Source organism: Egretta garzetta, unplaced genomic scaffold, assembly GCF_000687185.1.
Source record: "Egretta garzetta isolate BGI_Z169 unplaced genomic scaffold, ASM68718v1 scaffold751, whole genome shotgun sequence".
Taxonomy (NCBI): Eukaryota; Metazoa; Chordata; class Aves; order Pelecaniformes; family Ardeidae; genus Egretta; species Egretta garzetta.
The window spans coordinates 59,594-73,084 of NW_009258628.1; the positions used below are offsets into that span (position 1 = coordinate 59,594).

General features: G+C 42.3%; 1 protein-coding gene across 1 annotated transcript in view; it reads left to right on the plus strand.

The window, feature by feature from the left end:
* Window positions 1-504: 504 nt before the first annotated feature.
* The window catches only part of MAML3 (mastermind like transcriptional coactivator 3), a gene marked incomplete at its 5' end in the record, with an annotated part of 93,461 nt that continues 80,474 nt past the window's right edge, over window positions 505-13,491 (plus strand). Inside the window, one exon of the mRNA XM_009648249.2 lies at window positions 505-1,992. Within this exon, the coding sequence (XP_009646544.1) occupies window positions 505-1,992 (1,488 nt within the window). The remainder of the gene's footprint in view (window positions 1,993-13,491) is intronic.

Below are 13,491 nucleotides of genomic sequence, written 5' to 3' on the forward strand. Positions count from 1 at the left end.
TGTTTCAATACCAAGCAGTCAATCAGTTGTATTGGAGGTATTTTTCAAGAAGCTTCTGGAAACTCACAACAGAAAGTTTTTCAGAGTAAATAGTAAGTTTTAGTGATTCAATTTTTTTTTTGTCCGGTTTAAGACTTCTCACTGTGTTAGGCGCTGTTTAAATCTCATTCCTCTGTTAGGCACCAAAAAGTTGAATTAGTCAACTTGCTCCATAAAATTCTGGTAGTTTAGAGAGCACAGATGTATTCCACAGTTCTACTTTCCTATTCAGGTGCAGGTTTGCTTTGGGGTTCTTATTTTTGGTTTGGTTTTTTTGTTTGCTTGTTTTAGACCATCTTCTCAAATTGATCAAGGCATAAGAATGAAATCAAAGAAACTTCCTAATCAGAGTTCTAAAACTTAATGTCACTAGTAGGCTTGATGAGGAGTATCTATCACAAGGCTCATCAGTACTTTTTTTGTCTCTGCAACTGGTTAATTTTTTTGTGTGTGTTTTTCTTTAAGCTTCAAGAGACGGTCAAAAGGAAGTTGGAAGGCGCACGTTCACCTCTCAATGGAGAACAGCAGAATGGAGTTTGTGATGGCAGCTTTTCTCCAACCAGCAAGCGGATACGGAAGGATGTACCAGGCATTGAGGCAATCAACAGCTTGCCCAATAATTTGCCTTTGCCCGCTGTTTCTCCTCTTCACCAGCTTGACATGAAAGCTCCCCTGCCCCTGCAGAACAGTGGAACTCATGGTAGTGGTCTAGAAGACTTGGGTAAAAACGGTGGGCTTTCTGAGATAAAGCTCCCTGTTAATGGTTGCAGTGAGCTAGACGATAGTTTTAACGTCCTGCAGAACAAGGAGCTAAAGCAAGAGCCTTTGGATGACCCCAGCTGCATAGACACTTCTGAAACATCTCTTTCAAATCAGAACAAGCTCTTCTCTGACATTAACCTGAACGATCAAGAGTGGCAGGAGCTAATAGATGAACTAGCAAACACCGTTCCAGAAGATGATATACAAGATTTGTTCAACGAAGACTTTGAAGAGAAAAAGGAGCCAGAATTTCCCAGGCCTGCCACAGAGACTCAAGAGAGTGCAAGTGTGAAAAGTGATCCATCTCATTCTCCGTTTGCTCATGTCCCATTAGGGTCTCCCCAGGTGAGGCCTTCTTCTTCCGGTCCTCCATTTTCAAATGTTTCCACAGCCTCTAGCATAGCTTCTGTGTCCAGCGCCCCGCCAGCTCCAATCCCTGCTGGCTCACCAGCAAACTGTGTTGTTCAGTCTCCTCAAACTCCCAGCCAGGCCCACACTCCCGGCCAGACGCAGACGCGATCTGGAAATGGCTACCTGATGAATCCGGCAGCAGCAACAGTGGCAGGATCAGGGCCTGGACCTGTGAATATGCCGAGTGCCGACTTGTCTCCAGCTGAACAGCTCAAGCAAATGGCAGCCCAGCAGCAGCAAAGAGCTAAGCTCATGCAGCAGAAGCAGCAGCAGCATCCAAATCAACCCTCAAGCTGGTCACCTGTGGGCCCTCCATCTAGTCCATACGGAGGACCCTTCAGTGCAGACAAACCAAATAGTCCAATGATGTATCCCCAAGCCTTTAACAACCAAAACCCAATAGTGCCTCCTATGGCAAACAATCCACAGAAGACCACAATTAATAACTACCTCCCTCAAAATCACATGAATATGATCAGTCAGCAGCCAAATAACCTGGGCACAAACTCCTTGAGCAAACAGCCCAATATGCTTTCTTATGGCAACACCAAACCTCTGACCCACTTCAATGCTGAGCTGAGTCAGAGGATGACCCCACCTATGGCAACTCCCGGCAAGAACCCCATGATGCCGTACATCCAGCAGCAGCAGTCCCAGCAGCCGCAGATGCAAGCTCAGATGGCGCACCTGAGCGAGGAGCAGAAACGCATGCTCATCATGAAGCAGAAAGGAATGATGAATCAGCCCATGGCTTATGCAACGCTTCCTTCCCTTGGTCAGGTAAGATACTGATACAAAGGCTTAACAACACTTTGTACGGTCTCCTCCTCGCTGCTCCTCTTTCTCCTGGAAAGTATGGAACATCATTGTAAATGCTTCTTGGATTTTTCATGTGGTATTGGAGCTTGATTGTTTTAAGAAATGACTGAAATGATGTTGCATTATGCTTTAGAAATTTTGTTAAATGGCTGTTTTTCTGAACTAGCGCACTTTCCCTGTGCTTCTACTGATGAATGCTTAGGGCCGCTCTGGGAAGTTTTGGGTCAGAAGTCACTCTTCCTTGGAGGGTTTGTTTCCTTTTTTTCATAACGTAAGATGTGATGCTTTTGGATCCCAAACCACTGCATGGCTTCGTTTCCACGGTGTAGTTAGCATTGTACCAAGAAGATGGAGTGGTTGGCCCCTTCTTCCTGGGGCAGAGATTCAGCCAGCTTTAAACAGTGTATTTGGCATTTTGGCTCAGGGAACAAAGGAAGGACATTTTGGCTGCTGAGTACCTTTGGTTTCTACTGGAAGAAGTAAGCACAGCTGAATGCTTTTAGTGGTGCTTAAACCATGCATGAAATGAGATGGTTTGTTCCAGGACTTTCAAGCAGTCTTTAGCAACCTGAAGTATTTTATTGTTATGAATCCGTCGAATCTTTCAGCAAGAGGCTAAAGCCATGTTGGCATGAGTGACTTGGCATCACTGTCTCGTGTATTTCATGCTAACTTCTGAGTGGTAGCTGCCAGGCTGGGGAATGCTTTGGAATGAATTAATAACCTCCTAGGTCAGTTGGGTATTCTTAGTTGCGCAGCCCCTGTAAAGATCTGCACACTGGTGTTATGGGAAGGCTTGAGAATAAGTCTTCTGGATGTTGTTGTAAGGTTTTTAAAAAGAATTAAAGTTAATAATCAGTTCATAAAGTAGGTGATGCCTTCACAGAAGTTATATACCACCAAAACGTGTCAGGAATTCTGATACAATAGAATTGTTGGTTGATAGATTTAGCGTAACAGCTTTTTACCAAATTAGCTGCTTCCACACCACCTATGAGGAGTACTTCCTTCTGAGCATGGTTTAACTGTGAATCACACTGTAATGCGTGTAGTAATATAGCAAAATTTGTCATTTCTTCAGCCTGTGGAATTTGGGGATCTACCAATAGGAGGAGTAGGAGCTTTACCAGGTCAGAGCCCATCACATTATTTAAAATTAATTGCAACACAAAAAGAAATGTTCATCTGCCTCTTGGTTTTGGTTCAGGATGTATGGTGACAGCTCAAAGTTCGTATCTCTGTTTTCGTATCTCTATGTGCTTGCCTATTGCATGAGAAATAGCTGCTCTAAAGCCTGTTCTTTTTGTGAAGACTTATCTAGAGAAATGTGGAGATAATGATATAAAACTCAGAATATAATCTGAGCTACAGAAATTGTCAGGTTGTAACTAAGAGGCAGAGGATGTTTGGTCAGGCTGTCTAATGCTTTATTGTTTCTTTTCTTTGTTTTGTTAAATCTGTTGAACTCCAAGACCCATCAAACAGTTGAGAGGACGAACTGCATCTATGAAAGAGTTAATGGCATCTCCTCCATTTCATAAGTTGAGAAATTCATGTTAATATTTCACTGTAGTTCTCCAGTGTGAACAGGAAGCCAAGACTTTGTATATCTAATCTCATTCAGTTCCTTTTTTTAATGTAGGAAAAACTAGATTTTTGCATACAACTAGACATTCTTCCAAAAACAAGCCCAGATATTAAGTCATTTCTGTATCTTATAACGAAAAAACTTAAGGTAAAGCCACACTTTGTTATATAATATGTGCTCACTGCAGGGGGGTTGGACTAGATGACCTCTAGGGGTCCCTTCCAACCCAAAACATTCTATGATTCTATGAATTCACATTTATTGACCCAGTCAGGATGAGGGACTTCTTGCTTGCGTGTAGCTGTAGAAAGGCCCCTTCACTACTTGTGAAGCCTGCTTACCTACACTGAAGGGATTTTGTTTGGTGAAGACGGTTGAAATAATAGATTTCTAGTTGTAATGTATTTCTTCATTCCTTCCCTTCCTGCTTCCCCGAAAAGCATTTTTCTGTGGAAAATTGGAAAGCTCATTATTGTGAGATGTGCTTGGTGGAAACAGATTGGTTTTGCAAAGGTGGTAAGAATGATATGTTGATATTGTTGAGTTAAATCCAGACTGATGCAGATTATCTGATTCTACTACTTACGGCACGATGTGAATGGTCAGACTTGACAGATCATATATGGAAAATAAGGAGATTGCACTCGTCAGTTTGAAACATGTTTCTGAATGTAAAGTGAATTTATCTTTCCGTCAGTTTATAGTTTCTACTTTCATTGTAGTTTTGGTCTTTGATACAGAATTGTAGAATTGTGTGTGTTAATCATGGCGATTTAACAAATGGTGTTTAAGGGGAAAAAAAAAGTTCTAGCTATTACATCTCATGATTAGCACTGACCATGTATTTCTGTCGGGTGGCTATTACAAGGGCATATTTGAGAACCAGAAGATGATACGGGGAATGTCAGACATGTACAAAACCGCTTGGTCTTTTTTTCTGTGTGCTGCTCTGGAATTCAAGTATGGCTAGTTGCGGGCACGTGTGCACTACATACCTATGTCCATTTGGGCCTAAGGTATTTCTGTTGCTAATGAGCAGAATTTTTACATGTGCTCGTTGCTTCAGTCACTGAGCATGCTTTAGAGAGACGCACCATTTTTTTTCAGCCCAGCTGGGACACTGCAGATGCTCTGTGGAGGTCAGTTGGCCGTGACTGTCCTGTTAACGTGTCAGTGCTGGTGCTGTGGGCAGGTGTCCTGGGCTTGCTGAGCATCACTGCATACTCTTGTAAAGAGAGGGGAGCAGCGAGAGAGGAAGCCGTGCAGCTCGATATCCACGTGAGCGGTTGGACAGGCAGAGTGCTAAATTAGCAGCTTAGCTAGCAAAACCTAGTATTCAACAAAAGTAGGATTTTTCTAAAGGCTTTCTACACTGACAGTGTTGAAACTTCCTGTCAGATATGTTAGTCCTTTGCTTTGCTGGCAGATCCAGGACTGGTACTGGCACTGTGGTTGTAACCTCTGTCACATTAATGTTTGAACGACCCAGGCGCCCTGAACCACGATATCCTCTATTTTATACTATAGCTTGTTCTTTTCAAAGGAGCACTGAATGGGTATTTGTTTGTTTTTCCACAAAACAGATACTGGTTTGGATTTTTGAATCAGGGTTTTTTTCCAGGGTTAGCCTGAAGGTAATTCAGAATGCTTTTAAAACCATGGTCAGATCCTGACCCGTCTACCTCCAACAAGGTTCTGTCCTGCTACTATGTTCCCTTGTGCCTGACTGTTCTCCACTTGCTCAGGCTGGTACTTAGAAATCCCTGCTCTTTGCCTTGCCCTACGTACCTTCATCTGCCCCAAAACTGGTTGTTAGTTTGTGAGTACGTGGCAGGTATTGCCCTTTAGCCTCCTGCTTTTCCTGGGTACTTCTTTCATTCTTGCTTATCTGCAGCTATACGCTAAAACAGCAAATACAGACTTTTACTGGGGCTGGTTAACCTGTTAGATGTTTGAAGGCTAGAGGTCTTCTGCTATTCTGGTTCCCATGTGATAATAAAAGAAATGGGTTTCACACCAAGATGCAACAGGGATTTTGTTTGGGCTTTTTATGTGATTTCAGAAATAAAAGTAAGCAAGCCTAAACCAACCTTCTCTCTCAAAAATTTGAGCTTTGTTTAACCTAAAACGTTCCATTTAGGTTTTGAGGTGTGTGTGAGGTTTTATGGGAGGCACATTTTTAGTTTTTTTATTTTTTTTTTAAACCAAAAAGTAATTTCAAATTGGGGAAAAGTGAAAATATTTTCTTTGGAAAATTTCAGAACCATTAATTGTGCCTTTTCTTGATTCCAGCTGTTCTGTATGTATGCATAATGGTAAGAGAAAAAAGCAGCCCAACAGAATAGATGTTGAATGGCTGAAACAGAATTTGATGTTTGGAGCCAAGTGGGTGAGGGAGAGTAATGAGAGGTCAAAACAAAACAGAATTCTCCGTGGGTGTAAGAAACATAAAACTAGACTGCAGCTCTTTGCCTGCATGGGACTGTGAGGATGCTGCAGTTGTAGTTCCTATTGAAATGACTAGTTACATTGTTTGAAATGGGAAGGATGTGAATGAAGAGCAGAAATGACACCATACTGGATATCTTCAATTTCTCTCTTCTGTCTTAATCTTAAATTCTTAAATTTTAAATTCAAGAGGTGTCATCTGTCCAGTCTGGTTTTGCATGTGAAGGATAAAGGGAGATCTGTGTCCAGAGACCATTTCCAAAATGTAATTGTCTTTGTCCTTTCGAAGTGAAAAGGTGTGATTCTCACTGGAATTGTAAAAGAGATTTTATACTTCCTTGAAGGTTATCTTTGGGATAGTGAGTAAAAGAGATTGTTAATGTTCTGGGATTTGGTCTTTTTAAAAAGCCTACCTGAAAGTAAAGAAGAAAGTCTACAGATTTGTATTCACTGCATGAAAGTGTGGCAGAAACACAAGTGTCTTACCAGATTTTAGGGGAGACAAGCTGGAATGGAAATAATGACTGAGATTGTGAGGATCACTTGCTGAACAGCCTATAGAAATGTAGTGAATGCCTATCTATGCTATGTTTGACTTGCAGCCACTGTTTTCCACGAAAGGTTTGCCCTGGAGTTCAGATGCAGTGCCTCCCTTTTATGAATGCCAAAATTTGCTCCCTAAAAGTCAGTCTCCCATAGACTCTTGAGGACAGATGGGTAATCAAAATGTACCCAGGTGGATTCTGACCACCTCGCCAGGCAGTTTCTATACAGTAGCCTGGCCTTCTTACCGTTCCTGATATCATCTGCCCATTTTGTTGGGAAGGGAGGTCATGTTGGCATAAATCACTAGAAACAAATGTTGGACAGCACTTAGCTAGCTAAGATCAGATCTCCATGGCGTAATCCTAAAAAACAAAGTTTGGCTTGTTGGTGTTTCCTCATTTTGCGACCTGTGGGCATGTACTTTTTAACCTAATACCCACTTTGTTCATTCCATATGGTAAATGTTTTTTTGCAATCCTAAGTTTTTTTTGTAGTCTAAGCCTTGCAAAATCAAAGTATGAGAGCACTGCTCCCATGCCCCAGCTGAACCAATCATCTTATCATAAGAAAACCATAAGATGTCTTTGGTGAAGCCTACTTTTCTGAAACCATGCTGACCAGTATTCCTGTTTTATTCTCCGAGTCATTGCTGGTAGAGAATTGAAACCAATTGTTCTGTCCTTTTGCTGGAGAGTGTGTCAGAATAACTGGTCTTTTCCTCTTTTTAAATACCACAGTTGTAGTGGTAAATCTTTGGTTCCTAGAAACTTCTCCACTTGTCCAAGATTTGTTAAAATACATTGTTGTGTGATTTGCTTCTTGTCTAGTTTCTTGAAGACACAGAGTGTGTTATTCTCATCTATAAAGAAATTGTCCCATGTTACTTTTAGAAGCTGAAAATTTGTATTACTGACTGCACGAAGTGTGTATTAAATGTCCCCTATTTTGAAGTCTCCACGATAGCATACTTTTTCTTCCTACATGATCTAGATTGCTATGTAAAGAGCAGTTTGTCCTGTTATTTAGCGAGGCCTGTTAGTCTTGGTGATATAACATGTGCCAACCATCTCTCCTTTAGTTTTATTAGTTACGACTGCAATTGCGAAGCACTGTGATTTTGAAATGTCTATAGCCAGTAGCAGCATATTTTTACATAAAATGATACCCTTTCCTGAGGTTTTTTTTGCCATTTTCTCCTTAAAGTGCAAGTTATCATCATTAGTTTTCGTTTTGCAGTCTCATGACCCATTCCACCTGCTTTCAGCAATATGAACCATAATCCATTTCTTATTGTTCATGAGCCCCTCTAACTCTTCTTGTTTATTGTATATGCTCTTAATGTTAATATACAGATGGTGTAAAACTGTGTTCTTTCCACCCGCTTTTATGGTTGTATTTGTCATAAGCTGGCGACACAGCACCACTGAACATACTGGGATGTATGCTCTTCTCAATACTGTGCTGCTCTTCAGGCTAGGTTGCTGCACTCTGAGCATCAGCATAACTAATTTAGCACAAAAAGGCTGATGCTTTCAGTGCTAGATGGTGACTGACAGATCCATGTAGCCTTTTCTTCATTTAACAGTGTTCTAGTGTTCTCTGGAAAATCAAAAGCCCTCCTTCCTATCCTGCTTCCTCCACCTGATTCCTGGTCACCTCAGAGAATCAGTGTATTTGCTGCAGCAGAGCTACGGGGGTAATCATTGTTCTCATCCAAGTCATCCATTGACACCTTTACTCTTTGTGGATTAGGAAAAGTGTTTATTGCAAAATGGTACCTATCGTGTTTTGATGTAGACAGTGGGATCTGCTCATGAGTTGGATTCTGTTATTCTCCATTTTTATTTTGAGGGAAGACTAAATCCAGAGATTAAGACTAAGGTTCCCATCCTTGGCAGCACACTTTGTCTATTCACTGTTTAGTGCCTCACAGCAGAGCGCTTGTCTGAGCGTTTTGGCGTGACTTGGTCTGATCCCTTTCTCTCCAGTCTGTGATCTTGCACGGCCCATCCAGGGTGCAGATTTGATCACGGTTTTACTTAAATTATATTTTGGAGTTTTAAATTTGTCCTTGTGTCATTTCTTTTAAGACCATGACTGTCCTTAACTTTGCCTTTCCTGGAGCTCAGACGTTTAGAGTAATTCTTGCCCCTGTCTTTTCATTTTCCTTCCATAATTCCCAAAGTTGTCAGTTTGCTCCTCAACATCTCAGCCATATTCGTTAGACCTTAATTTTAGAGGAATCTCAATTCCTATGTTTAAATTAATGAATATGTCAGCCTGAATGGCTCAAAAAAGTGAACTCATGCCCCATAATATTGCTGGTTGTAAATATTCAGAAATTCTAAAATTGCTTTAAAATCATGAGCTCATAAAGTTAATATATTTTGGGGATGGTGGTGGTTTCTGAATCACTAGGATTCTCGATTTCCAGTTCTTCTTTATCCATCTGGGACAGAATTTTACTTTTTGAAGTAAAGCTTTGATTCTCCTTCACCCTCTTGACTTTAGAAAATGAGACTAAAAGGAAAACACGTCAAATTACAGGATAATGTTATACTGGAGACTTTCCTTACCTCCCATTTCAGTGTCATCTGTTCTTGTGCTACCCAGCTGGACAATGAAGGGTTATGGTACAGTTCCAAACCTCTGTCTTGGAAGGTTCTCTTTGGTCATGTTTGTATCTAATGTGTCACGTAGTCCTTTTAGAAAAGACACCTCACAGAAACAAATGACGTTGTTTCCAAGTTACTGTCTATACTGAGGACATGAGTGAAGTAATTGTTCGGTGTGTACTGAAATTGCTCCATTTGCCACCAACAAGGAGGCTTGCACGTGCATTTTCTGCATGGACTGGATTTATTAGGCCTTTCAGCTAACAGCAGTAGTAAAATAATCACCCACTCCTGACCAGATTTAACAGTATGGACCCAGGGCTAGGGAGGCCTCTATTTCACCCGTTTTGGAGGCAGAAGGAAGATCTCTTCTTCCTTCTTCCACCTAACCTTCCAGGTCTGACGCTAACCCGTGCCAAGGTTAGGGGTCTGCTTTCCCTTGCTGGTAAAGGGAGTCAAGCAAGTCTTGCAACTAGCTAATTCTGGAAGATAACTGGTTTTGCTGGGAAGGCTGGGGAAGGCTTTGCAGCCATCCACCGATTTCCTGAGCTGCGGACAGTTCTGCCGGGGACACCTTCCAAGTCAGCTGACTGTAAGAAACGGCAGACGTGTTGCACAGTGCGTGCCTCTGCTGTGAGCGAGGCGGGCATTTCTCAGCGGCCTTCTGCTAGCACTTACTGTGTTCTGAAGATACTCAGACCTACCGTGTTTCCACAGAAGTACCATTTAAAGTGTCTTTTTTTTTTTTTTTTCATTTTTAAAGATCTGTTTATAAATAAATAAGGGATTAGTCTTAATCAGGCATATAACAACGTGCTTTAGATTAATGAGAGCTGGACCCTTACCGCTTGTTGTACTGATGGTGAGATGAACCGGGCTGCCTCCCTTCAGGCTGCATTTCCACCCTTAGCAGTGCCTCTAAGCCTGAGTGTCATTTTGTGTGTCTCTGTCGACGCTGGATTTAAAATTGCCTTTTGACTGTTCTGTTCTGCAGGGAACAAACCGTTAGCAAATCCCTTTGCTGGGAAAGCCTCTGCCAGGTAGTCTGGGAGTTTATTCTCCAGTTTAAGTATATTCTCATTGTCTTTCCCAAGCTTTGTAAAGAAAACTGGAAACTGGATTAAAAATTAATTCTGTTTCCATCTCTTTTTCCATTTCCCTCGCATAGTAGGGGCTTATACAAACTGAGATTTAATTCCAAGCAAACTGTAAATTTTTTTGTTAGTATTTGAAGAAAAGATTCATTTTACATATAGAAATATTCTTGCAACACGAATTGTTCCTGAATAAGCAGTACTCTTCCCCATACTCCCTTTACAGCAGGAGGGATGCAATGACTCTGCTGCTTAACTGGGTTAAGTACGTTTCATGCAGTTTCTGCTCCCACACTGGCTATAGTGATGCCCTGGCCTGCTCTGGCAAGGACCCCCTTTCCTTTCCTGCATTCTCACTCTGCCCTCATTTCTGTCTATTAAGGAGCTTGCAGCAAGCAAAACTGCTTATAAAATAATCAGTCGATAAGGGTGAAGGTTATAGGGTATCCTGTAATTAAAAAGCCTATTTTGAACTATTGATAGATTGTGGTTATTTTAAAAGCAAACTCCATCCTGTTCTTCTCTCCGCCCCCCCCCCCCCCCCTACCCCAGTCTTCCTTTTTTTCCTGTGACACGTAGGTGGCTCCTTCCCTGCCCATAGCTCTACACTCAGGTAAACAGAAGAGACACCATCAGAGGGGGTAAATTATAGAAAGTCAGTCTGGGGTCTGTTTGGATGGCTGTTTCAAGCGTGGGCAGCACCCCATGCTGTGTGCATCCTCCTTTGCTGTCTCCTGCACCAGCTCCTCTTTCCTATTTGCAGGTTAACTGGGAAAAGGCACTGGCTTGAGGGGGGATGGACGGGTCAGAAGGGCTGCCGTGTTTCCGAGGCTGAGCTTTGGTGCACGCAGAGAGCCACTCTGGGGAGCAGGGCAAACCACCAGGTTCCTCTCCCACCGTACCCATCACCAGAGTTACCAGTGTAATGGGGAAATCAGTTCCTTTGCAACTGGGAGGGGAGGTGGGGGAATAAGTGGCAGTCCTTTCCAACTGCTCTGAAGGCAGTCATGTCCATCTGATCAAGATGATGACAAAAATGTTGTGAAGGAAGAAAATCTTAGTGCTCAGTCTGGGCCTTTGTGAGAGGTTGTGGGAGCCATGTGTCAGAAGAGGTAGTGCCCACCTCAGAGATCTTGCAGCTAATTAAAGATTACACACGGTGACAGCTTCATTTTGAGTAGCATGGTGAAGAGCTCTAAAAATCAGAAATGCCACAATTGAAGTTGTCCACAACTGTCTGTGCTACTCTTCAAGGTGCAAGAAATGGCAGAAAAGGAAGAAGGACACAGGGAGAGAAGCTAAAGTATACAAATATCTTGCAGGAAGCTGAGCACTGTTGGAAAGAGAAAATTCCCTGCTCTGTCTTAATCCCTGTGTTCCTTAAACGTCTTCCCCCACTCGGGAGCATTTCAGGGACACTGAAAGAGGCTGATTGTTTATCCCGAGAGCAAAAATATAGCTCAGCTATTTTGCTCAAGGAGAACATCAGTAAGTGCCGATTCATGTTCCAACTAGGAACTTAAGGCCAAATAAGACTCTCATATTTTCAGAGGAAACATAGTAGTCCCATTTTTAGTGGCTCATTTTCACTCACCTTTGCTTACTGTAGTTCATGGCTTTTAGCTTAGAAGTGTCCTGACAACATCTGTTTTGTGGATTTACACATGGAGCCCAATGGCTCTTCTTAAATTTGTGTGTACATACTCTGTGGCCAACATACCTTTTTGGACACACATTATCAGGAGCTTTTCCGTCCCTTCTTTAAAGCAGCATGACTTACAGGCTGCTTCTGAACCATCAGCGGAGGACTTGGCCACCCGATCCCGGAGCGGTGCAGCACTGCAGTGCCGGGAGGGGTGTCAGCATGCGTTCAAAGCTTTGAGCTTGACCTCTGTTCTCCCTGTCTCTGCCTAATCTGTGTCTGTGTGAAGGAGTGCTCCTTGATGAGCAGTCTAGGCTACCCAGCTGGCTATGATATTCCAGCTCAACAGTGGGGTGTACCTTGCACTTCTGAATTCCTATTCTGCCTTTTATTTTATCCACATGGATCCTTATTTGGGTGCTTTCCATGGCATTTTTGGATATTCAAGCCCAGTGCTACCTAGAAGCATTATGCTATTGGCATGTGTGTTCCCTCCAGAAAGATTTCCTAATCTCTGCGATGTGCATGTGTCCATAGTAGGAACGCTTAATACTTCTTGAAAGACTGTCCCAGCAAGTGGTTAAGTGCAGATTTGGAGGCCTGCATTCGGGAGGTTCTGCCAAATCCTAGCTGATGCATCTAATTTGCTAAAGAATGTGGCTTCTGCTCTCTCAGCAAAGATTTCATTCCTCATGGGCAGTGGGAAACTTGCCCTTTTTCTGTTATTGTTCAGCAGCTTAGTAGCAAGTCTAAGATAGCCAAGTTTGTTACTAAGGAGAGAAACCACTCTCTCTGTCCCTACGTTCTTCATTCTCATCTAGCTCGTGCATACTTGTGTTCTTGAGTCCTCCCACCCTTCCTTAGCCTCTCTTTGTGTGTGTGAGGAATGTTTTGCATGCATTAGCCCACAAGTGTATCTTACACATGGTGAGGAAACCACCCATTCTGTGTCAACACATCTTCCAAACAGGTGGGTTCCTCATCTGCACCCGGTGGGAGCTTGTTAGCAGTTCTTGCTCTACAGGAAGAGCGAATGTCTAGAGGGTCAAGTATCTCATAAGAGAGCAAGGCCAAGTCCAGCAGCACTGTCACAAAATAATGTTTTAATGTTTTCTCTGTCTCTTTTTAATTTCTGTTTCACACTTGTGCAATATTAAAGTCTATTCCTCACGCCAGAAGCTCAGTCTTTGGCTGCTCATGCTAGCATCCTTCTGTAAAATCTGTTCTGCCAGGTTCCTTGCTGCTAGCTAAACTCTCCATTTTTGAAAAACAGTGTACCTGTAAACTGTCTTTTGTTTCCTTGTGCTATTTGGAGAAATGGAGGGAAAGACAATGTCTTTAAAAAACGGAAAGAAAAATAGTTTGAAAGGGTCAGCCTAGAAAGAGTTTAAGGTCTGCCCTGAGAAGATGACTCCTGCTTTTCTGACATGATATTCCTCACAGGCTTGGGAGCTAACATCATCAAAAGAATCTGCATTTTAAATTATTTTTGTACATAGCATTGCCTAGAGAAAGCAAAATTCCTGA